Source organism: Brassica napus, chromosome C6 (assembly GCF_020379485.1).
Source record: "Brassica napus cultivar Da-Ae chromosome C6, Da-Ae, whole genome shotgun sequence".
Lineage (NCBI taxonomy): Eukaryota > Viridiplantae > Streptophyta > Magnoliopsida > Brassicales > Brassicaceae > Brassica > Brassica napus.
This window is the reverse complement of record NC_063449.1, coordinates 29,074,600-29,099,646: the sequence shown is the minus strand read 5'-3', so window position 1 is coordinate 29,099,646 and position 25,047 is coordinate 29,074,600. Positions and strand designations below refer to the sequence as shown.

The 25,047-nt window shown below is 37.5% G+C and overlaps 3 protein-coding genes across 3 annotated transcripts; 1 reads left to right on the top strand and 2 right to left on the bottom strand.

Annotated features, from left to right (window-relative positions):
• Positions 1 to 1,878: 1,878 nt before the first annotated feature.
• On the top strand, positions 1,879 to 3,710 carry LOC111213244 (peroxisomal membrane protein 11E). Its single transcript, XM_022714947.2, has 8 exons — positions 1,879 to 2,120; positions 2,287 to 2,485; positions 2,581 to 2,655; positions 2,763 to 2,837; positions 2,916 to 2,996; positions 3,070 to 3,144; positions 3,222 to 3,395; positions 3,478 to 3,710. The coding sequence occupies exons 2-8, from the start codon at positions 2,294 to 2,296 to the stop codon at positions 3,511 to 3,513; spliced, it is 708 nt and encodes a 235-aa protein (XP_022570668.1). The 5' UTR covers positions 1,879 to 2,120; positions 2,287 to 2,293; the 3' UTR covers positions 3,514 to 3,710.
• Positions 3,711 to 4,015: 305 nt separating this feature from the next.
• On the bottom strand, positions 4,016 to 7,537 carry LOC106454227 (calcium-dependent lipid-binding protein). The gene is made up of 11 exons (XM_022714944.2): positions 7,436 to 7,537; positions 7,213 to 7,321; positions 6,796 to 6,897; positions 6,503 to 6,553; positions 6,049 to 6,169; positions 5,718 to 5,836; positions 5,475 to 5,573; positions 5,296 to 5,376; positions 5,114 to 5,199; positions 4,760 to 4,985; positions 4,016 to 4,678 (listed from the first exon to the last, which is right to left on the bottom strand). The coding sequence occupies exons 2-11, from the start codon at positions 7,315 to 7,317 to the stop codon at positions 4,151 to 4,153; spliced, it is 1,518 nt and encodes a 505-aa protein (XP_022570665.2). The 5' UTR covers positions 7,318 to 7,321; positions 7,436 to 7,537; the 3' UTR covers positions 4,016 to 4,150.
• A 265-nt stretch (positions 7,538 to 7,802) lies between these two features.
• LOC106452592 (EEF1A lysine methyltransferase 4) lies at positions 7,803 to 9,489 on the bottom strand. The gene is made up of 8 exons (XM_013894746.3): positions 9,231 to 9,489; positions 9,026 to 9,139; positions 8,879 to 8,947; positions 8,786 to 8,805; positions 8,610 to 8,662; positions 8,426 to 8,456; positions 8,258 to 8,339; positions 7,803 to 8,188 (listed from the first exon to the last, which is right to left on the bottom strand). Exons 1-8 carry the CDS (start codon positions 9,412 to 9,414, stop codon positions 7,986 to 7,988), a joined length of 756 nt encoding a protein of 251 aa, XP_013750200.1. The 5' UTR covers positions 9,415 to 9,489; the 3' UTR covers positions 7,803 to 7,985.
• Positions 9,490 to 25,047: the final 15,558 nt, after the last annotated feature.

The window sequence follows — 25,047 nt, the reverse complement described above, 5'->3', positions numbered from 1 at the left end:
AGTTAGTTTTTCTTCAGGTTAATAGTTTATTGTACTTGTAGGATTTTACAATTCGTTTTTGTTTAACATTTTTTTCTTAAAATTTAATGTTTATCTTTTATAATTCTCTATCTTTAGTATCTTTAAAAACAAACATTATAATGAAAAATAATAATAATAATAATAATAATAATAATAATAATAGTAATAATAATAATAATAATAATAGTAATAATAATAAGAATCTTAAATAATATTTATAATTATTTTTTAAGAAAAAATATTTTTATTATTTCAGTATATATTTTTGACTGTGATATAGTTTAACATATGTCACATTTTTTAAATATATAACTACCATGTGTCACAATCATGTTAATTAGCAACTTTGAAGGACCAAACTCAATATAATCTTTTATAATTATATTTTCATTAAAAGTTTAGAAAAGAAAAATAATATTAAATAAATTGTTTTTAAATCTATTTTTTAGGATTTTGAAAAAGGAAAATTTCTAAAAACACTACTACTAAATATTTTAAAAAATCGTTTTTACTATTAGATAATTTTTAAAAGTAGTTTTTTCAAAATTCGTTTTTATTATCTTATTATATATATTTTTAATCTTTTTATATATTTAGACACATGTCACAATATTAGAAGAAAAATTATTATCAAGTAACCTTTTGCAATTATCTTTTGATTATGATTTTAAAAAAGGAAAATTACTATTAAATAATATACATAATAAGATTTTTAAGAAAATTTGTTTTTGCTAATATCTTAGTATATATATTTTTAATTATGAGATATATTAACACTTGTCACAATCTTAAATATATAATTGCCACGTGTCGCGATCATGTTAATTAGCAACTTTGAATAACCAAACTTTATATAATAATCACAATATTAGAAGAAAAATTATTATCAAGTAACCTTTTGCAATTATCTTTTGATTATGATTTAAAAAAAGGAAAATTACTATTAAATAATATACATAATAAGATTTTTAAGAAAAATTTTTTTTGTTAATATCTTATTATATATATTTTTAATTATAAGATATATTAACACTTGTCACAATCTTAAATATATAATTGTCACGTGTCGCGATCATGTTAATTAGCAATTTTGAATAACCAAATTTTATATATTAATTATGAAATATATTAACACTTGTCACAATCTTAAATATATAATTGTCACGTGTCGCGATCATGTTAATTAGCAACTTTGAATAACCAAACTTTATATAATAAGATATCCTATAAAGTCTATATTTTTTAATTGGATATTCGATTTAAAAAAATATTTTTTTTTGAAAAAGGAAAAATTTAAATAAGTAAAATAAATATAAATAAATAAATATAAAAATAAAAATTCATATAAAATAATATTTCAATATAAAAATTAAAGTTTGTTGGTTTTCTTACTCTTAGTAAGGAAGGCTTCGTAATGGCCCGGCCCATATAATTGGCGGGAACTGACCCGGCTAATTCAACTTCATCGATATGCGTGCCACGTATGTCACACGCGCCATATCTAAAACTTGTTTGTCTTATATGGGATACGATAATAGTAGTACACGGAATGGTTAAGAGCACCCAAGTTCAACCTTCTTCGGGTTCACCTTTTCAATTTTTTATTATTAAATTTTTTTTTGTTTTTTTGAAAAAAAAAAAAAATCAATTGCGGACCGCAGGTGGAATTCGCGCTACAGTGATGAACTTTAGGAGAAGGATTCATCCCAAATAAAGGATTCATGGAATTAAATTATTATTTTTTTTTTTTTCTTGACTTCTGTGTGAACTTTCTCCATTAATACTTTGTGGATCCCACAAATTGTTAAATCGAAGAATCGACGGTTAAAAGTAAAGCGATCAAAGAGATTATTATCAGTTTATAAATAGAAAGAAGACCAAACACGCTTTTGATCTCATACATAAAGTTTGTCTTTTTTATCTTTAGATGACGTAAACAAGGAAGAAGATAATGACATAATAAGCAAGAACAGCTCACGATCTTCCATATATTAAGGCACTCGATCCCTTCTCGTTTGGAAATTCGATATCTTTAATATTTGTGGGTTCACGTTTTTGAAAGCTAAATCGATCTCATTTGTGTAATAGAGATCATTAAGGTAAGCTTCCAATCTTATCAAACGTGTCCCTTGAATGTTTCTGGCTTGCGAGAATCGAATGATTAAAAATCTTTTGATATAGGCTATGCTCTCTCTTATGGAATCATCTGTTTCTGGGTTTTGTTGAATCTTTACGTTCTTGTGTTGTTTGTGTTTTTTTGGGTAGAGAGAAGATGACAACGTTAGATTTGACGAGAGCCGAGCTAGCGCTAATAGTTCTGTACTTGAACAAAGCTGAGGCTAGAGATAAGATATGCAGAGCTATACAGTATGGTTCGAAATTCGTGAGCGGTGGTCAGCCTGGTACTGCTCAAATTGTTGACAAAAACACCAGCTTGGCTAGAAAAGTGTTCCGTCTTTTCAAGGTCTTCATTGTCACTGCCTTCTTCTTCTTCTTTATATTGAATTTGAAAACTGTTTTTGGTTCTGACTAGAAAAAAATGGGTTTTTTAATGTGCAGTTTGTCAATGATTTCCACGGTCTTATTAGCCCTGTGCCTAAAGGGACTCCACTTCCTCTTGCCTTACTCGGGAAGGTGACAAAAGAGATGCTACATCTATTACAACAATTGTTCATCATATCTTGTTTTGTTCTGTCTTTTAACTGTTTTTTGTTATGTTTGTTTTTGGTTGGCTGTTTCAGTCCAAGAATGCTCTCTTGTCTACTTTCTTGTTTCTTGATCAAATCGTCTGGCTTGGTAGATCCGGCATATATAAGGTGAGTGAAGTTTTAATTTTTGATGTTTCATTATCTCTGCTTAGTGACTAAAGACACTTGTTCAATTGCATGGGACAGAACAAAGAACGAACTGAGTTACTTGGACGTATATCACTTTTCTGCTGGCTCGGATCATCTGTCTGTACGACAGCAGTCGAGGTTTGTGTCTCCTCTTTCTCTACATTTTGATTTGTCTGTGTGTTAACATATATACTGATCTTGATCTTCTCAGATTGGTGAGATAGGAAGGCTATCTTCATCTATGAAGAAGATGGAAAAGGAATTCAAAGGTGATGAAAAGCATCATGTAAGAAACACTCTCTCTCCTCTGTCATTTTACTTCTTTTATCTTTAAAAAAAAAAAAAAAACTTAAAAAAATGTAGGATGAGGTGTATCGTGCTAAGCTTCAGAAATCAAACGACAGAACTCTAGCTTTGGTTAAATCAAGCATAGACATTGTTGTAGCTATTGGTCTGCTTCAGTTAGCTCCAAAGACTGTTACTCCTCGTGTCACTGGCGCTCTCGGTTTTACCACTTCTCTTATCTCTTGCTATCAGGTAAATCATCTCTCTTCCTTTCCACATCTTTCATGCAAATTATACAAAAAAGTCTCACATATTTTCTTGTGTAACTACACAGCTGCTCCCTGCACGCCCCAAGGTCAAGACACCTTGAAGCATGAAGAAGATGGTTCTCTAGGGCCTGCAGAATAATTGTTTCATATTCATATTTCCATCTCTGTTTCTCCTTTCAAAGAATTTGCACTTCCTATGATTCGATTCTATGCACGAATAATGATAACTATCTCTTATAATAAGCTTTCTGTATGATATTTCTTCACAATTCTTGATTAGAAAAGTTTGTGTTGTTTATCAGAGTTGCAGACTCTCCGCCCAAGTAAATGAATAATTTACTTTCAGTCGATCAGCTTTTAGATTAGTAAACTTAGCAGATGATGTATTGTTAACATGTTTACTAAGTCGACACATCACCTTTTCTGTAGTAATTTGTCATTCCATGTACAAACCACAACGGCTAATACTGTTCTGTTTATAGTGTTGCCTCTGTTCTTGTATTCTTAAGTAAAAAAAAGTTGCATCGCAATAACGTACAGTTGTCCATATTGTTGTTCACTTACGTTTAATCTTTTGATGTGGTCTTGAATTGCTTACGAGAATTGAAAAGGTGAATGCAAAATATAGAGACAAGTAACAAAGAAAAACACGAAAGGAGTATAAACAGTAAGTCGCATTGTATGATAAAACAATGTTTTTATGATCACAAATCTTTTTGCTTAAACCCAAAGTTTTACTTACTGCTGTTTCGAACCATCGGTCTCGCTATTCACAGGTGTGGATGAGCCACTACGCTTACTAGACTGACCTGTAATTGTTCTACCCATGAATCTCCCTGCTTTGCTCAATCCACTACCCATTGCTCCAAAACCGCTACCAACCATCCCGACGCCCGAGGTCACCCCGGTCCCAACCAGGCCTACTCCTGCACCAATCCCTGTCCCAACCAATCCTACACCAGTACCGAGCCCACTTCCAACTGCATCCATTGTGCTACCTATCATTCCTGCTTCCTTCAGTCTCTTCCGCTCTTCCATTATTTTCTTCTCTTCTTCTAACGCAGCCATTTGCTCCTCTTTGTTGAACTCATGATAATGTACCTTTAGGGTTATACTTCCTCTATCTTTCTTATCTTTTACTTTCAGAGTATCAAGTGAAGACAACAGGTTTAGCTCCATCTCCTTTGTAACCCCGACCTCCAAACTGCTTAAAGGAAGTTTCACAAGTCCTAGACGCTCGTCTTGGCCTACGTCTTTATCAAATACCTGTCAAAAGTTTGTGGACAGTTAATGTTTGACATGACAAACTTGAACAAGTACGGAGCATAACTGTTGCAGATTGCAAACCTCTATAGTGAGCGACTGAGTTTCTTTGTCCTCTGCAATCAATTCAAAGGTTTGGTCCCAAACAGGACTCAGGTTGTTCTCGATTGTCTTTGTTTTATACTTGAACACAGGACGGATGTGGATGGTTGCATAAGGGTCTGATTTTCCAATCAATTCCTTATTCTTCAAGTTGGTTGCTTTCACTACTGTCACTATAAGCTTTCCCTGTGGCTTAAGTTCTAAATCACTGTAAAAGATAACAAATAGAGAGAATCGTTCAATATCAGAAGAGGAGAAAAGACAAAAGATTGGTAGTTGCAGGCAAAATATACTATATAAGTGAAGAAAAATCCAAAATGAAACACAGGAATGTACCTGAGATCAACAGGAATACCACCGATGGGAACCACTATTCTATGAGGCCACTGAAGCATGTCTTGGACAATAGTATCGACGGTGTCCTAACAAAATAAAAAGCATAAAGCTGTCCATAAGCGCAAACGGGTAAACAAATTAAACATCTGGAAACTGCTTGACCAGCCAAGAGAAGAACTTACATCGATCATATCAGATAGTCCAGGAATTGCCGTCAAGCTTCCACCGACAGCCTTCAGAGTGTAATCGATTCTCGGTTTTGGCTGGTTGAGATCATATAAAAAGTTGGTTATTGTCAGATAGGAGAGTGATAAAGAAACATGCATCTGATTCTGGATTTTCAAAAGGGAAAAAAATGTACCTCAGCAAGTAGAGCTACAACAACAGCAGATATACAAGGAATCTCATCCGCAAGTTGAAAGATAACACGTGCAACTGTGAAAACTTGAAGATCCTTCAACTGTTTCAGCCAGAAACGAGTGTTGGTAGAGATAATCAATCTATATTGGGAAGCAATACTCAAGGTGTAAACGGATATATTAATCTTATACTACAGAAAAACCCAAACAAGAAATACAAAAATATATCTTTATTCTTTAGTAACCTGAATGGGTATGGAAGCAACGAGTGCTGTAACACCTAAAACGATATTTGGATCACCACCCCATCGAAGATCAACATCCATTGTGACTTGACCTTCCTTGAAACTTTGAACTCGAATACCTGCAGCAATGATTAATAATGCAAGTGCTAAGACTTACGAAAAAACTAGCCTATAAGACAAATGCATGATATTCTTCAAAGCCCAAGGATTCATTATCATTTGGAAGGTAACTCATCTAAAATAGAAAGTAGGACAATGCAAGCTTGAAATAAACAAAGTGGAAGAGAAAAAATAACAATCACAAACGATGATGTAGTCCACCCTACTTTACCTTCAATCTTTGGTGCTACGTTACCCAGAGTCAACTTGCTGAACTTCAGGGAAGTAATTCCCGGTGGTCTGTAATCTTCAAGCAGCGGTTCTACAGAATCTCTTATTACCATAGTTGCTGCCTGGAAATTATTCAACAGAACAACGGATACTTCAGAATTTTTGACGGCCAAGCTGCATATTGTTTTCTTGCATTCCAACAAATTGGACCTATCTTAGGCGTTGATTAACACTAGACTTGTGTACCACAGCCAAACAATTAGATGTTTACAACTCCATTTAGGACAAACTAAATCTCAACAGATTTTTCAGAAAGAAAACTTTCGCTTACTAAACTTCCTATTAGGATATTTACAGTTACCAAATTTCAGGGTACTATCATAGGCAACTTTCAACAATATACACTGGAAAAGAATGCACTTAATAAATGTATCAAAAGAAAATTAAAATCTCACCTCTGCAATAAATGGCCACATCTTGCCTAGTAGTTTATTCAGCCATTTGACCTGAAAAAACAAACGTATAAGAAAAGTTTCCAGTATGAAAAGTTTCAATCATTTTCTAATAACACGTGTTACAAAACCAGAGAAAGATAATATGTACACAACCCAAGACCAACCATAGTTGAATATAAGACAAATAATTCAACATCTAAGTTAGAGAAAAACTAAACCATGTTGAACAACCAAATACGCAAGTTCAAAGATTGACTATACAAGAAGAAGCACACAAAGTTGATGAGAAGTACCTGTTCAAAGGCTGGAAAGGATATCCACTGAGGAAAATTATCACCGCAAATTTTGATCAAATCTTCTCTGCTAAGAGAGCCTAGAAGTTTCATATCAACTGCCTGCCAAAAGAAAAAAAAAAAGAGGCTATAACAACTAATCAATTATACAGTATCAGAGCCCAAGAAACACATCTACTCGTCGTGCCAGTGATACACATAACGAAGGATGTAGGTTCTCAACCTGAACAAGCAAAATGGTGAAAAATGGAATCCACCAGGTCGTTAAGTAGAATCAACAGATTCACAACAAGAAACACTAATAAGTTACGCATTTCAGCTAATCCAGTGATCTAAACACAGCCACGAAGGATTTACAATCCCAGATTTGAAAATCGTTAATCAATCTCTAGATGAATCAAAAAAACTGAATCGAACCTTGGCGACACGCTTGGAGGTGCGGTGAGTCATCATACGAGCCCATCCAGCCATTATAGCTACGCCGAAGACAATCCCGAACAGAATCCCAGATATCAACCCCATCTTCCTGCCACCCAAAAACAAATGTTACCGAATAAAACTCAGGCGACCGATCAGGAGCTCGAAGAAGCCCTAGAAATTGAGTCGCTAAACGACAAGAAAACGCAATCGGGATGCTTACCGCCACACGAAGATCGCATTCAAGTATTTTTTTTTTTTTTTGGTAGGCCAAAGAGAGAGAGAGAGCGAGTGCCAGAGAGAACGCTTCTTTTCGAATCCAACTTGTATTTAATTCCATCTTCCGAACATTTTTACTATTAGCCCCTCGTATTTTACTATTTTCTCAAATCTCCCCCTTTAGTTTACTAAACTAATCAAGCACCCTATTAGGCAGCAGAATGTTTTAAGAGATAACAAGGTCACTGATTTAGAGAGGTTTTATTTGAAATATGATTATTTCACTTTGCAGAACTTATACATTATAGACTCATTTTGTCAAATGACCATACATGAAAGAAATCCATTAAGACTCTTAAGATGATACTAAAAAGGGTAAGATGTTTATTCGTATAAAAGAAACTGAGAGAGAGAATATAAACTTTAGAGTTACAAATGGGATATAGATCAAAAGAGAAAATACAAAATACAACAACAGATGGTGGGGGAGATCAAGAAGACAACACTCATTGCACAATGGTTGCATTGTGTCTTTATAGCCTCCACAAGCATCACTACAGAACATCCTCCATTAGTGGGTACGAGGCTATTTGAGCTACTTCTTCATCCGTCTTTCTGCATATGTAAATAAAGTGGGAATCAGGATCCTCCAGAACATAATCGTGCGGCAACATTCCTTCACTTGTCAATGGTATAGCTTCCAGACACGACTTCGATGACGAGCTGCAGTCACCTGGCTTTTTAAACCCTGGTCTTGCTACAAGAATTAAAAAGCGTTAAGTAGAGTGTGCAGTTTCGTAGTAAGTAACTAAAAGTGGAAGCTTACGTATGATGTATAAGGAGATCTTCCAGTTGTAAGCAGAAGGATTCAGATGAGGCATTCTCACTTTGGGATCACCATACGTTATCTAACATACACATAAGTCAATGTTTAAGTTTACATGTGACGATGGACAAGAACGGTTCCAGACATAGCAAGTGAAAGTTAACATACCAAAAAATAGGTCCCTCCAGGTTTAATCAGCCTGCATAAATGAGAAAAAAGAAAAGAGCTTTGTCGGTTCATAAATATATGGGCAATGTTAAAAATTAAATCCAATAATTAACAGTGGCATGATCTATATGATGATGATCCAGGAGCAAGGATGACATTAGGTGGTGCTAACTAACTAAATAACCTGCTAACTTCACCCAACATTCTCGAAGCACTTAGAGGAGCATCATTCCCACACTGGAAGTACACACACGGCCACCACACAAAAAAAAAGAAGAAGAAAGCTTAAAAAACATACGCATGGAGACATGTAATACCGTAAAACAAAGGATGAGAGTAGATTCAAGATACACTCCATACCATCAATGAATCAAGTGTTCCTGAAACAAAAGAATCACCTCTAAGCTTTCTCTATCAAAACAACCAAACAGAGCAGAGGAACAAAGGACTCACCTTTATCAATGACAGTGTCAAAGGAATCGTCTGCAAAGTAGCTCATATCTCTAACATCCATTTGCATATCTGTTGGGTATCAGTAAAACTTCTTCCTTTACATAGCCCAAATCAATTAACTGAAATTAGATATTTAAAATGTTGTACATTTGAGCTGAGGAACAGAAGCATATTTGGTTTGCATCATCTCAATAGCCACTGAAGATATGTCAACGTTCGTTATGTCCTCGTATCCGTCCTTGACCATATCCTCTGACATAACTGCACCAAAAAAAGAGCTCAAAAGGTTTTAACTTGGAACACTCAAAAGTCAACTTCAATCAATGGTAAGAGGAAGGAGAGAAATATTTACGGGAATTGCCACAGCCAACCATGAGGACTCGTGAAGAAGTAGGGATGAAGTTCCGAACGAAAGGGCGAAGAGAAGAGTAGCGTTGGTACCAGTCGAAGGAAAGCGCGTCTTGCACGTAACGAGCGTCCCAGTAGTGAGCGTCTCCATAGTTGTAAGTGTTGCAGCTCGACACGTCCCTCTGCATCTCTCTTGTCTCTCTAGCGCGAAGGATCCGATCTGAGAATATGCGGCGGAAGTTTTCTCTTTGTCGTTGACTTTTTGTTTGGGACCGGTTTACGAAGTTTGGGCTTAAGACAGGCCCAATAGAAATCATGGGCTTAACACCGTCATTATCCGCGGTTTCTTAGGGCAGAGTTCTTAACTAAATATAAGAAACAATTTCTTAATTTTCAACTAAAAAATTAAGAAACAGCTTCTTATATTTCCCTAAGAACACCGCCCTAAGAAACCGTGGATAATGATGCTCTAAGTGACACGTTGCCCATGTGTGTTTACACGTGCAGCCTTTTCCTCTCAATATCTTAGCAATAAAATATTAATAGTTTTAATATTGTTTGTTACGTATTTAAATTTAAACTATTAAAACAGGAATATAAAAAAGAAATAGCCCTAACTTTTTCTAAAAAAATATCATCATATGCCACTGCATAAAACATAGCCGTTTTATAGCTTACCAACTCGGCATATTAAATTTTTAAAACCCAAGTGCACCTAAAATCACGTGTGAATTAAGTTTTACTTAACGATTATACCTTTTAAACTACACTAGAGATTTTACCGCGTTACGCGCAGTTTGCTTATCTATAAAATTTGTAGTTTTGATTTGAAAAATATCTTAATTTTTTTGAGCAAAATCTTAATTTTTTATAAATATTTATTTCCTATTCTTGAAATTATTGTTACATTTAGAACTTTTACCAATAGATTAAATGACTTATAGAAGGGCAGGATGGAGGGGAAGGGAGAAGCAAAAGCACATTGAGACGAAAATTAAAATTTGAAGTGGTGGAATGTTATAAGTAAAGCTTAAACCACATAATTTCTTCACGGAGTGTATTGTTTTATTCCATTTGTTCCGTGCATATAACAAAAGAGTATTCTTAAGTTTAATGTGATTGGATAAAGCTGCCACTATTACCAGCACAATTTTAAGGTAAATCATCTGATTCAGAAGTTTCAGCCCCATCAAGATATCATTTCGTGATCTTAAGCTTCCACTTGCCAAAGTGATAGGTGCCAAATATCTATCTACAGATGTGGAATCTGAGGAAATTGCAAACTCTATCACAAAGCCCATGTGCGACAAATCCAAATCAAACTCGTAGATGCCTATCTCTTTGTTTCTGCGTTTAAGAAATTAAAGCGTATACTAAACAAAGATTGCATTTAAAAAACTAAAGCGGATGCTCAGAACACTTCCCCTGAATCAAAGTAACACATTTGATATCTGAAGCCTAAAAACATATTCTATGATTTTTGAACAGTCTCATCCTGACTCTTTGTGACTCGAACATCAGGAGAGAAAACACAAGAAGTTGGCTAAAAAATTTTGCAGGATCATTGAATGGTAAGCCAATCTAACTAACAGACATAGAGATGAACTGCTCATGACTATCTTATTGCTGAATTAGTCACTGAAAGATTCCAGCACTCCATCAATACACTTAAAGTAGACCAAGAACCCTAATCGCAAGAACAACAAAAACCCACAGAATAAAGAGAAAAGAATAAGAAAGAAATTAAAGACAAATACATTATGTATGTTTAGTTGTTGAATGTGTTAATTGGACCCTTGGAGTCTCAGACATCTCTGCTGTCCACTCTTCTCCTCATTCTCTTTATCTATTTCTTAAAATAAAATGCAAACAGCGTAGCCATTTCAGCACATTGCTGTTCTTTGTGCCCATCGCTTGCATAGGTGAAACTCTTAGACACTCAGTTCCCATATTCCACTACTCTTGGGTTCATCTTCATTTAGACATAAAACTTATGCATATAGAGAAAGTTTGAACTACTTAGCCAAAAAAAGTAAGTTTGAACTTGTATAATTGTTTTTTTTTTCAAGGAAAAAAAACAAAAATACATTGACCTTTGTTTGTAATGATGATTGTTCCACTTGCCAGGGCTTTGGCTTGCAAAAAAAAAAATGTTTCATCAAATAGTTGACATATAAAAACTATAGATAACACATATAAGTATGAGTGTATATGCTTACTTTATGGCCGGTGAACAAAGGGGCACAGTTTTCCATGTCAAAGAAAGGTTATGGATTTTTGCAATAAGCGACGAAGATATGAGTTGAGATTAGGATGTGGATGACCGACATAGCCCCAACTCAGAGGAGCGAGTTGAACAAACCCCTCCCCAACTTCTCCTGCCACGTGACACCGTCGTAGAGCATCAGCTTCTCCAAATCTCTCTCCTTCGCTAAGTTCACATGAACTGGAATTAGAATCACCAGAACTCCTGGCGTAAGGCGGTCGTAGTCGCTCATCTAAACAACAAACATAAAACGTCTTAAAGCATATCTTAGAAGGTACTCTTATACACTGGTACCTAAAAAAAATACATCAAAAATATCTTAAAATATTATGGAAACAACTAAATTATTATAAACACGCACAAAGGGAGTCAGAATAGACTTACCAAAGCAAATAATCATGGTGATCGGAAGGATCTACATTCTCTACTACAAAGAATACCGAAAATTAAAACAATCAATGCTTTATTTTTTTACTTGTCTGGCAAGATATGTCAAAGTATTTAACTGACCTATTATTTTCTAGAGACTAAATTAGAGAGATGGTCACAGATGTCTTCAAACTCGGCTTTATAAGAAAACTAAGCTAGGAATTACATAGTTCATGATTATGGAGCTCCGTGAGCAACAAATTCATAGCTAAAGAATAAAAAATAATATATGATCACTTACGTTAATTATGTAGAAGCCGGAAAACCGGACTGACATAAACGATAACATAAAAAGCGATGTTAAGGAAATAGACGAATGTAAAAGGCGAATACAAGAACGATAAGAAATCGTATTCGCAAAGAGACATGGAGTCGAGATATGATCTATTTCCTTATTTCTAAATATTCGCTCCGTTAGTGAGACAGGACTGTACGAATATAGAGTCCCAGGATACAACCATGGCTGACGAATCACGCCTCACTCGTGATCGCCCTATCGAACTATAAACTCTACGAAACACTCTCGTAATTAAGACTTACGCTAAGGGATTTTCGCTGTTGGTTTGATGTGTAAAATGTTAGAGCAATGAGAAGAGAGACGAGTTGTATTTAAAGAGATGGACGAGGAACGACTTCCCGTAACTGTTGCATAACGTGCGCTCGTTAGTGGGGATTTGGCAAAGATCTCGGGAAGTTCAAGTTACGAACTTATTCCCCAAGACTCGCTGTCTCTCTCTTTCTTATCTTGTTTAAATATTTCGAGAGGATAAACATCATGACGTTTTTATTTTCTAGACAAACTGCTTGTCGTTTCAAAATAAAATGCATGTTGTTTTTGAGATTTTAAATGGCAAAATGTTGAGCTTAACTTGGTCCAAAAAGAATATTTTTATCGGGCCGGAGGCCCTCCACCAAGACCCAAGCCCAAGCCCACGCCGAGCCGAGCCGAGCCGGCCGGACGGCGGCGGCGGCGCGCGCGTGGAGAGCCTTCTTCTCTCTCCAAGCTGTTTAACACATGATATCAAGTGACCATATATAAACACCTCATTTCCTCTTGTTCCCACCGATGTGGGACAAGTATCTTCTTCTCATTATTATTGTTTTTGGGCTGTTGAACACACATGCCCATGTCATTTATTTTTCACAATTTCCATTAAAGCCCAGTGGCTATAAATGGATCCAACAATCCCCCACATGAATAGAAATGACTCTTCTAAACATATGCAGACTAAATGCAGACTCGATAGACTCTTAAAACTATACTTATTCTAATCCTTACTAGACTGGACAGACTTATCGAGAGTGTTTGCGAAAAATTCATTGTGTTTGAATTGGTGGCATTTTTAAGCCTTGAACCACTCATAGTTAATATCTGTCGGGTTTACTTTACCAGAAGGTGAACATGATGTCTTGAACCAACCGGTGTTTTATGTAAACCGAGACAACATGCATAACGCAGCTTCATTTTCTCGTAGAACTTAGTTCTCTATTGTGTTCATTGTGGCCCTGAACTATTCCTGGTTTTCATGAGTGAACTTAGAGAATATAGCCTTGCATTCATTCTCCTAGAAACGGCCTCATTTCACACTCATTAGGTGATTGACCATGAAAAGTATTGAGTAATACTCCGCTTCAGAAGCTATGGAATCATTAAAAGCTTATGCTTATCCTTATCACTTTCTTTAGCACTTTATCATCTTAGGAGCTAGGAAGAGACTACTTTGTCTCAAGTGCTTTGGTTAGATTCTGTTTGATTTTGTTTTCCCTTTGAACCTACGTCTTGGGATCTCCAGTCATGATAGGTAGGGTTGCAATCAAGCATCCTCATTCGTTATAGGCTTTAAACCCATTCCTTTTGATGATTTAGCAACAACATCTTGTGGCAAACCTTTAGTAAATGGATCCGCTAGGTTGTCAGCCGATTTGATGTAGTATATTGTGATTACACCAGTTGAAATAAGTTGTCTAATGGTTTTATGTCGTCTTCTGATGTGACGAGATTTACCATTGTAGAGATTATTCTGAGCCCGAGCTATTGCTGATTGACTATCACAATGTATGCGCATAGCTGGTACAGGTTTCTCCCACATCGGAATATCTTCCAAAAAATTTCTAAGCCATTCAGCTTCTTCTGCTGCTTTGTCTAAGGCTATGAACTCAGATTCCATGGTTGATCTGGCTAACACTGTTTGTTTGGTAGATTTCCATGATATTGCTGCTCCTCCTAGTGTAAAGACATATCCACTTGTGGATTTTGAGTTTTTAGAATCTGATATCCATTTAGCATCACTGTATCCTTCTAAAACTGCTGGTTCTTTACCATAGTGAAGCCCAACATCTTTGGTGTAGCGCAAGTAATTGAGTACCCTCGTTATAGCTTTCCAGTGTGTATGACCTGGATTACTTGTATATCGACTAAGTACGTTTACTGCATGCGCCAGATCCGGTCTAGTACAATTGGTCAAGTACATATGAGACTTCCGATCACACGTGCATACTCGTTTTGTGAAACCGCTTCACCTGAATTCTTTGTCAAGTGCATTTGGGGATCTAACGGAGTTTTTGCCGTACTATTAGAGTAATTTTTAAACCTCTCTAATATTGTTTGAGCATAAAGAGATTGGGTTAAGATAATTCCGTTTGAATTTCTTGTGACTTTAATCCCGAGAATTACATCTGCTAATCCCAAGTCTTTCATCTCAAATGTCCCTTTGAGCATGTTTTTTGTTTGATTGATAATGTCTTTATTGCTTCCAATAATGAGCATATCATCTACATATAGACATAGCAAAACATACGCATTTTTTGTTGTTTTGTAGTATATGCATTTGTCACATTCATTTATTTTGAAACCATTTGACATCATTGTATTGTCAAATTTTTCGTGCCACTGTTTAGGAGCTTGTTTAAGCCCATAAAGTGACTTTACAAGTCGACATACTTTGTCTTCCTGTTCGGGAATGACAAAACCTTCAGGTTGTTTCACGTAAATTTTCTTTTCTAAATCACCATTTAGAAAAGCAGTTTTTACATCCATTTGATGGATTTCTAGGTCTCTTAAGGCTGTGATTGCTATCATCAGTCTTATTGATGTTATCCTCGTCACTGGAGAATATGTATCAAAATAGTCAAGGCCTTCCTTTTGTCAGAATCCTTGAACTACAAGCCTAGACTTGTATTTTCCACCAGGTTTTCGTGTCATTTTTCCATTTATTCCCTAATGCTTTGCAGCAAGGTGGTAAATCCGTTATGTAATAAGTATAATTTTGCATGATCGAATCAAATTCACTCCTGACCGCTTCGTTCCAGAATGGAGCTTCTGGTGAAGCCATGGCTTCTGCCAAAGTTTTTGAAACATTTTCTACTAAAAATGCCATTAGGAAATCTTCTCCAAAAGATTTTTCTTTTCGAGCTCTTTTGCTCCTTCGAGGTTCATCTTTTTCTTCATTTTCTGAAATATCATTTATAGAAATCTCGAAGTTTGTTTCAATTTCTGAGTTTTTGTCATTGTCTCTTTCTTCTCGAGTTCGTTTTGAACCTTGTTTTTCCTTATATGGAAAAATATTTTCGAAGAAAGATGCATTTCTTGATTCCATGACTGTATTTGCATGAATGTCTGATATTTCAGATTTATGTACCAGAAATCGGTAAGCATTACTGTTATGTGCATATCCGATGAAGATGCAATCTACTGTTTTAGGTCCAATAGATACCTTCTTTGGTGGTGGTACCGCAACTTTTGCCAGGCAGCCCCACACTTTGAGGTATTTATACGAAGGTAAATTACCTTTCCATAATTCATATGGAGTTTTGCCAGTTACCTTGTGTGGAATTTTGTTGAGGATATAATTAGTGGTAAGCAACGCTTCCCCCCACATGTTCTGGGGTAACCCAGATTCCTGCAACATTGCATTCATCATCTCTTTTAGAGTTCGATTTTTGCGTTCAGCAACTCCATTAGATTATGGTGAGTAAGGAGCTGTAGTTTGATGGATTATTCCATGTTCTTTACAGAATGCATTGAATGGACCATCATACTCGCCTCCTCTGTCGCTTCTAACTACTTTAATAGTTGTTTTAAGCTGATTTTTGACCTCGAGTTTAAATTCTTTGAATTTTTCTAAGGTTTCGTCTTTGCTATGTAATAAATATACATAACAATATTTTGTGCAGTCATCTATGAAGGTCACAAAGTACTTTTTACCACCTCTAGTTTGTATGTATTTTAAATCACATAAATCGGTGTGAATTAAATCTAGAGGTTTATTAGTTCTTTCAACACGAGGTGATGGCGTTTTTGTGAGCTTAGCCTGTACGCATACTTCACATTTCTGTTTACTTGTTTTGCATTTAGGAATTAGATTTAAATTCATTAATCTTTGTATAGAATTATAGTTTACATGGCCTAATCTTTCATGCCATATATTAAAAGACTCAACCAAATAAGCAACTGGCTCTTTCTTATTCATTGAAACTTTTGGAGCTACAACTTTCGGAAGGACTGTCATTACATTCAACTTGACAAGTCCACCCTTAACATACCCTCTTCCCAAATACATCCCATTCTTCTTTAATCACGAGCTTGTCAGCCTCAAAACTTGTGGTGAATCCATTCTTGCTGAGCAAGGTTCCCAAGACCAGGTTCTTTGTCATGTCAGGCACATGCTTCAAAATTTGTCAGAGTGACCTCACGTCCAGATGTCATCTTCAAAATCACATTGCCGCGTCCTTCAATCTTGGAGACTGCAGTGTTTCCCATCTTGAGCTTCTCCTGAGTCTTGCTTTTCTCATAGGTGCTGAACATCGCCCTATCGGTGCAAATGTGGGTGGTGGCACCAGTGTCATACCACCATTCCTTGGGGTTGTTGCTTTCAACCATGTTGGCTTCAGTCACCACAGCAACGAGATCCTCCTCAGTGAGATTTTCCTGAGCCTTCTCATCCTTGATCTTTTTGCGACACTCAACAGTCTTGTGCCCCACTTTGTGGCAGTAGTGACATTTCCCCCTGAACTTCTCCACATTCGCATTCACATTGATTTCAATGCCTTTGTTCTTGAAGTTTTTTCCAGAAGCCTTCAGGGCTGCAACATTTTTGGAAGGCTTTGCAGGAGAATGGGCGTGTGCCTTTCCTTTGCCTTTGTGCTCAGCCATGTTGACACTGTGCTCCTTCGCAGTGACATTGTCAGCAATTCGGTTTCTGGATTCCATCTGAAGCCTCATGATGGGCTCCTCGAGCCCCATCTTTTTCTTTTTGTGCTTCAAGTAGTTCTTGAAATCCGCATAGCTTGGAGGAAGCTTTTCAATGAAGCTGAGAGTTGTGAATGTCTCGCAGATGGACATTCCTTCAGCAGCGATTTCATGGCAAATGAGCTGAAGCGCTTCCACCTGATCCATGATTGGTTTTGAATCCAGCATTTTGAAGTCGTGGAACTTTGAGACCACATACTTCTGCAGCCAGCGTCCTCACCTCTGTACTTCATTTCCAGTGATCTCCATAGCTTTTTCGCCGTGGGGATCTCACAGTAGACACGGTGCAATGGGTCAATGAGACGACCCAAAATGTTACTTTTGCAGATGAAGCCGGAATGCACCCATATGTCAACAGTTGCAAGACTGTGAACATCATCAATCCCGTAAGGCATAAGGGGCTTGTCCTCCTGGATGAACTTGTCCAGCTTCATCGTTGTCAGGAAGAACATCATCTTCTTCTGCCACGTTTTGAAGCCTTTGCCATCAAACTTGTCTGGCATCAGTCCTTGAGTGAACACACTAGGGACAGCCGGAGGAGTTTGAACTGCCACCGGATCACTTGCAGTTGCTGAAACTGAACCCGTCTGATAAAGACCAGCACCGAATAGACTCCGGCGAGTGGTTTCATCAGCAGCATTTCCTGCAGGGAGGATAGTGCTTGTTGTTGACGCTGTGATGTTTCCAACGTTTGTCACGGTTGCATCAGTTGCTGCAACGTTGAGTGGAGTCTGATTGACATTTGTGGTGTCAATGGGGGTGTTGTTATCGTTCGTCATTGTTTTTCCTGGAGAGAAAACCATGAAGACGAATCAGTACTCCATTCAACAAATAACATATTATTTTAAAGAAAAATAATAGTTTAAAATCGATGTTCATTTTTGGTGTTTGTACCAAATCATATCGATATAAGTCTTGAGAAAATGTTTTGCAAACTCGCTTAGAAGCATTCGCAGAAAACATTTTTATAGACTTAGAATGTTTCACAAACTCGCTTAAGAAAGCGGTTACTGAAACGATTCATGTATATAACGTTTTAAGAATGTATCAAAAACGTTTTGCGAAAAATGCTAGAAAGCAATCCGCAAAGCGTAATGAAATAAACAATAAACGTTTCGCGGAAGTGCTAAAAAGCAAATCGCAAACACGGTTATGAAATAAGAACAAATGTTTCGCGGAAGTGCTGGAAAGCAAATCGCAAACCCCGTTATGAAATAAGAATAAACGTTTCACAGAAGTGCTAGAAAGCAAATCGCAAACTCGGTTCCAAAACCCGTTTTTATAAATCGTTCTTCAACCCGATTCGAGCTTTAGACATAAAGCGATTTTGAGTTAAGATTGTAGAAGCCGGAAAACCGGACTGACATAAACGATAAAATAAAAAGCGATGTTACGGAAATAGACAAATGTAAAAGGCGAATACAAGAACGAAAAGAAATCGTATTCGCAAAGAGACATGGAGTCGAGATATGATTTCTTTCCTTAACTCAAAATATTCGCTCCGTTAGTGAGACGGGACTGTACGAATATAGAGTCCCAGGATACAACCATGGCAGACGAATCACGCCTCACTCGTGATCTCCCTATCGAACTATAAACTCTATGAAACACTCTCGTATTTAAGACTTATGCTAAGGGATTTTCGCTGTTGGTTTGATGTGTAAAACGTTAGAGCAATGAGAAGAGAGACTAGTTGTATTTAAAGAGATGGACGAGGAGCGACTTCCCCTAAATGTTGCATAACGTGCGCTCGTTAGTGGGGATTTGGCAAAGATCTCGGGAAGTTCAAGTTACGAACTTATTCCCCAAGACTCGCTATCTCTCTCTTTCTTATCTCGTTTAAATATTTCGAGAAGATAAACATCATGACGTTTCTATTTTCTAGACAAACTGCTTGTCGTTTCAAAATAAAATGCATGTTGTTTTTGAGATTTTAAATGGCAAAATGTTGAGCTTAACTTGGTCCAAAAATAATATTTTTATCGGGCCGGAGGCCCTCCACCAAGACCCAAGACCCAAGCCCAAGCCCAAGCCCACGCCGAGCTGAGCCGAGCCGGCCGGACGGCGGCGGCGGCGCGTGCGTGGGGAGCCTTCCTCTCTCTCCAAGCTGTTTAACACATGATATCAAGTGACCATATATAAACACCTCATTTCCTCTTGTTCCCACCGATGTGGGACAAGTATCTTCTTCTCATTATTATTGTTTTTGGGCTGTTGAACACACATGCCCATGTCATTTATTTTTCACAATTTCCCTTAAAGCCCAGTGGCTATAAATGGATCCAACAAATTATTCCTTCAATCATAAGATATCTATCACTACAAGAAAACACATGCTTAACTACGAAAATTAACGAGGAAAAACAATCCTCGTAAATTTGCGTCGAGTTTACGACGAATTTACGTGAAAAAGTAAAGTCATCGTTATTTCCTCGTAACGTAACGACAAAACTGTTTCGTCGTAAAGTGGATGTAATTTTACGAGTATTTTACGAGGAAAAACTATTTCCTCGTAAATACGACGTAAACTTTGCGTGGTATTTACGAGGTAATAGTTTACGTGTATTTAGCGAGGAAATTTTTGAATCCACCAACTTTATAGGTGTTACACGTTTTTTTTGCCCACCTAATTAATTTTCGTCGTAAATTCATAGCAAAATTACAACTACCAGATTCGAATTTTCCTATAAATATGGATGTTTGAACATCATTTTAAACACACCAACAACAAAAAACGTGAAAGAAAAAAAATGGCTGGCTCCGGGACTATTTACGAGTTGCGGAAGTGGATGTATATGCATAGAGATGCTAACGGGAGAGTGACGAAAGAATACCTTGCGGGTCTGGAGACATTTATGCATCAAGCAGATTCAACACCGCTCGCCCAAGAAAGTGGTAAGATGTTCTGTCCTTGTCGGAAATGCAACAATTCGAAACTGGCAAATCGTGAAAATGTTTGGAAGCATTTAATAAATAGAGGTTTCACGGCAAATTACTATATCTGGTTTCAACATGGAGAAGGTTTTAATTATGATCAGAATGAAGCTAGTAGTAGTAATAGCAATTTTCAGGAAAAAGAACCGGTTGATCATCATTTGCATAATGAACATAGTTACCATCAGGAGGAGATGGTAGATTATGATAGGGTTCATGATATGGTAGCTGATGCATTCGTAGCTCATGATGAAGATGAAGAACCTAATATAGATGCAAAAAAGTTTTACGAAATGTTAAACGCGGCGAATCAACCACTTTACAGTGGTTGTAGAGAAGGTCTCTCTAAATTGTCGTTAGCTGCTAGAATGATGAATATTAAAACTGATCACAATCTACCTGAAAGTTGCATGAACGAATGGGCGGACTTGTTTAAAGAGTACTTGCCGGAAGACAATGTGTCTGCTGATTCTTATTATGAGATTCAGAAACTGGTTTATAGTCTTGGGTTGCCTTCGGAGATGATAGATGTTTGCATCGACAACTGCATGATCTATTGGGGAGATGATGAGAAGCTAGAAGAATGTCGATTCTGCAAGAAGCCACGATTCAAGCCGCAAGGACGGGGACGTAATAGGGTACCGTACCAAAGGATGTGGTACCTACCAATTACAGATAGATTGAAAAGATTGTATCAATCAGAGCAGACTGCTGGAAAGATGAGATGGCATGCCGAGCATACTCAGACGGATGGTGAGATGACTCATCCATCAGATGCAAGAGCCTGGAAACATTTCAACAAAGTACATCCAGATTTCGCTAGCAATATCCGGAATGTGTATCTCGGATTATGCACAGATGGATTTAGTCCGTTCGGAATGTCAGGGAGACAATATTCATTGTGGCCAGTCTTTCTTACTCCATACAACCTGCCACCGGAGATGTGCATGCAACGGGAGTTACTATTCTTGACCATATTAATACCTGGTCCGAACCATCCAAAAAGGTCCCTGGATGTTTTCCTACAACCACTGATAAAAGAGTTGAAGGATTTGTGGTCAACAGGGGTGAGGACGTATGACTGTTCAACGAAGACGAATTTTACGATGCGAGCGATGCTTTTGTGGACCATAAGTGATTTTCCTGCCTATGGGATGTTGTCTGGATGGACTACACATGGGAGATTAGCTTGTCCATATTGTAATGGAACGACAGATGCGTTTCAACTGAAGAATGGTAGGAAGACAAGTTGGTTTGATTGTCACCGTCGATTTCTTCCCATTGGCCATCCTTACCGAAGAAACAAGAATTTGTTTAGGCACAAAAGGGTTGTGAGAGACACTCCTCCTCCATATCTAACTGGAGAACAAATTGAAGCGCAAATCGACTACTACGGAGCTAACGAAACAGTTCGTTGGGGTGGTAATTGGCATGTCCCTCGTAATATGCCAGATTCTTACGGTGTTCATCACAACTGGCACAAGAAGAGTATATTTTGGGAGTTGCCATATTGGAAGGATCTTCTTCTGCGCCACAACCTCGATGTGATGCATATAGAGAAGAATTTCTTTGAGAACATCATGAATACAATATTGAATGTCCCAGGGAAGACAAAAGACAACATAAAATCGAGGTTGGACTTGCCGGATATTTGCTCAAGAAGCGAGTTACATATTAAAAGCAATGGACAAGTTCCCGTTCCGATATTCAGATTATCTTCAGAAAAAAAGTCGGTGTTGTTCAACTGGGTGGCATCAGAAGTGAAGTTCCCCGATGGGTATGTTTCGAATCTCTCTAGATGTGTTGAAAAGGGTCAAAAGTTCTCCGGGATGAAGAGTCATGATTGTCATGTATTTATGCAACGACTACTGCCCTTTGCATTTGCGGAGCTACTTCCAACAAACGTACATGAAGCACTTGCAGGTACGTAGTGTATTATATCACAATAATTTACAAAATAATATATGACTAACAATGTGTTTAATTTTTTTTTGAATATAAAAGGCATTGGAGCATTTTTCAGGGATCTGAGCACACGCACTCTTAAAGAAGAAGTTGTGGAACAGCTTCAGGAGAACATTCCCATCTTATTGTGCAACTTGGAGAAGATATTTCCTCCCGGATTTTTTGACGTCATGGAGCATCTAGCTGTCCACCTCCCATATGAGGCATTGCTTCGTGGACCTGTACATTACGGATGGATGTATCAGTATGAGCGAGCCATGAAATATTTGAAGGGAAAAGCAAAGAACCTCGCCAAAGTTGAAGGTTCTATAATTGCTGGAAGTTTGACGGAAGAAGTTTCTCACTTCACATCGTACTACTTTGCGTCAAAAGTACGTACACGGAGAAGAGCTCCAAGAAGATATGATGATGGTGGTGTTGCGCCAACATATGCAGTTGCTGGTGTTCCAGACATCTTTAGCCAGATTGGGCGACTCGGTGGGAAGTCTAAAGAGGTTTGGTGGTCGAGTGAACAAGACGCTCATAGTGCACACACCTATATTCTACTCAATTGCGAAGATCCATTGATTCGTTATTTTGAAAGGTAACATATATTGACACTTCGAAACACATTAATTGTATAATTAATTGTATAATTGCGAGAGATTCATTCCTATAAAATGTGATTTTACAGCCTATTTGTTTCTCAAGTCGAAGAAACATTTCCTGGTATATCCACAAGTGACGTAGACAAAAGGAAAGATCAACACTTCATTAAGTGGTTGCGGAATCAGGTATTAACTAAAAAAAATTTCATACATTATATGTATTTCATTAACATTCTCTTTATTTTTGCAGGTTGATTATGACGACGACGATGCAGATTATCCTAAGTGGTTACACGAAGTAATTCAATCTCCACTTGTAAAGGTCACCACATCACAGATGTATTTCACACGAGGCTATACTTTTCATACATATGACTATGGTAGACAACGGGCGACCAGTAACTATGGAATATGTGTGAAAGGGGAAACAGATTTCTACGGGATCTTGACGGAGATTATTGAAGTCGAATTTCCAGGGATACTGAAGCTGAAATGCGTCCTCTTCAAATGTGAATGGTTCGACCCCGTCGTCAACAGAGGTGTTCGGTCTAACAAATTCGGTGTAGTTGATGTCAACGGTGGACGAAGGTACAACAAATTCGAGCCTTTCATCTTAGCTTCACAAGCAGACCAAGTTAGCTTCCTTCCATACCCTCGGATGAGAGATTCAGGTATAAATTGGTTAGCAGTAATCAAAGTTACACCTCGAGGACGAATCATCAGTGGAGAAGAACCACCATTGCAAGAAGAACAGATAAATGAAGTTGAGGAACCTGAACAAGAAATTGATGATATCCTTCTCATTGATCCGCATAATCACGAGTACTAAGATCTTACCGATGATGCCACAGACGAAGCTGTTGAAGACGAGTTTAATGAAAATGATGATGTTTCTAGTGATGACGAGAATGTCGATGTATCCGATTAATGTATTTGTTTTATGAATAAGATGAGGGAGTTTGTTTTATGAATAAGATAATGTGGGGTTTGTTTTATGAATAAGGTAATGTGGGAGTTTGTTTTATGAATAAGTAAATGTGGGAATTGTGGTTTGGAATGGAAATAAAGATGGGGTTTGAAATATATGAAGTAGAAAATAAGGAATATGGGGTTTCGGGTTTCGGGTTTTGGATTCTAGGGATTTAAACATAACACTCGTTAATTCCACGTAAGCTTAAATCGTCGTAAAGTCCTCGTATTCCAACGAGTAAAAAACGACGAAGGACTCGTTAATTCCACGTAGGACCAAATCGTCGTAAATACCACGTAGGATGAATTCGTCGTAAAAACCACGTAGGATGAAATCGTCGTAAATATAACGTAATACAACGAGGAAATAACGACGAAACCTAAAAATAAATATGGGGTTTGGAATATATGAAGTAGAAAATAAGGAATATGGCGTTTGGGGTTTGGGGTTTCGGGTTTGGGGTTTGGGGTTTGGGGTTTCGGGTTTTGGGGTTTCGGGTTTTGGATTTCGGGTTTCGGGTTTCGGGTTTTGGTTTCGGGTTTGGGGTTTCGGGTTTAGGTGTTCGGGGTTTGGGGTTTCGGGTTTTGGATTTCGGGTTTCGGGTTTCGGGTTTCGGGTTTCGGGTTTCGGGTTTCGGGTTCGGGTTTTTCGGGTTTCGGGTTCTAGGGATTTAACCATAACACTCGTTAAAAATAACGACGAAACTTAAAATTAAATATGGGGTTTGGAATATATGAAGTAGAAAATTAAAGATGGGGGTTTGGGTTTCGGGTTTCGGGTTTGGGGTTTGGGGTTTGGGGTTTCGGGTTTTGGGGTTCGGGTTTTGTTTCGGGTTTCGGGTTTCGGGTTTTGGGGTTTGGGGTTTCGGGTTTAGGTGTTCGGGGTTTGGGGTTTCGGGTTTTGGATTTCGGGTTTCGGGTTTCGGGTTTCGGGTTTCGGGTTTCGGGTTCTAGGGATTTAACCATAACACTCGTTAAAAATAACGACGAAACTTAAAATTAAATATGGGGTTTGGAATATATGAAGTAGAAAATTAAAGATGGGGGTTTGGGTTTCGGGTTTCGGGTTTGGGGGTTGGGGTTTGGGGTTTCGGGTATGGGGTTTCGGGTTTCGGGTTTGGGTTTCGGGTTTCGGGTTTCGGGTTTCGAATTCTAGGGATTTAAACATAACACTCGTTAATTCCACGTAAGCACAAATCGTCGTAAAGTCCTCGTAGGATGAAATCGTCGTAACTACCACGTAAAATGATTTAAACAAAACACTCGTTAATTCCACGTAAGCAGAAATCGTCGTAAAGACCACGTAAACGGATTTATACATAAACCCGTTAATTCCACGTAAGTACAAATCGTCGTAAATATCTCGTAGTGTACAAACTTGAAAAAAAAAGGAAAAGGAGAGAAATACCAGATTAACATGTGG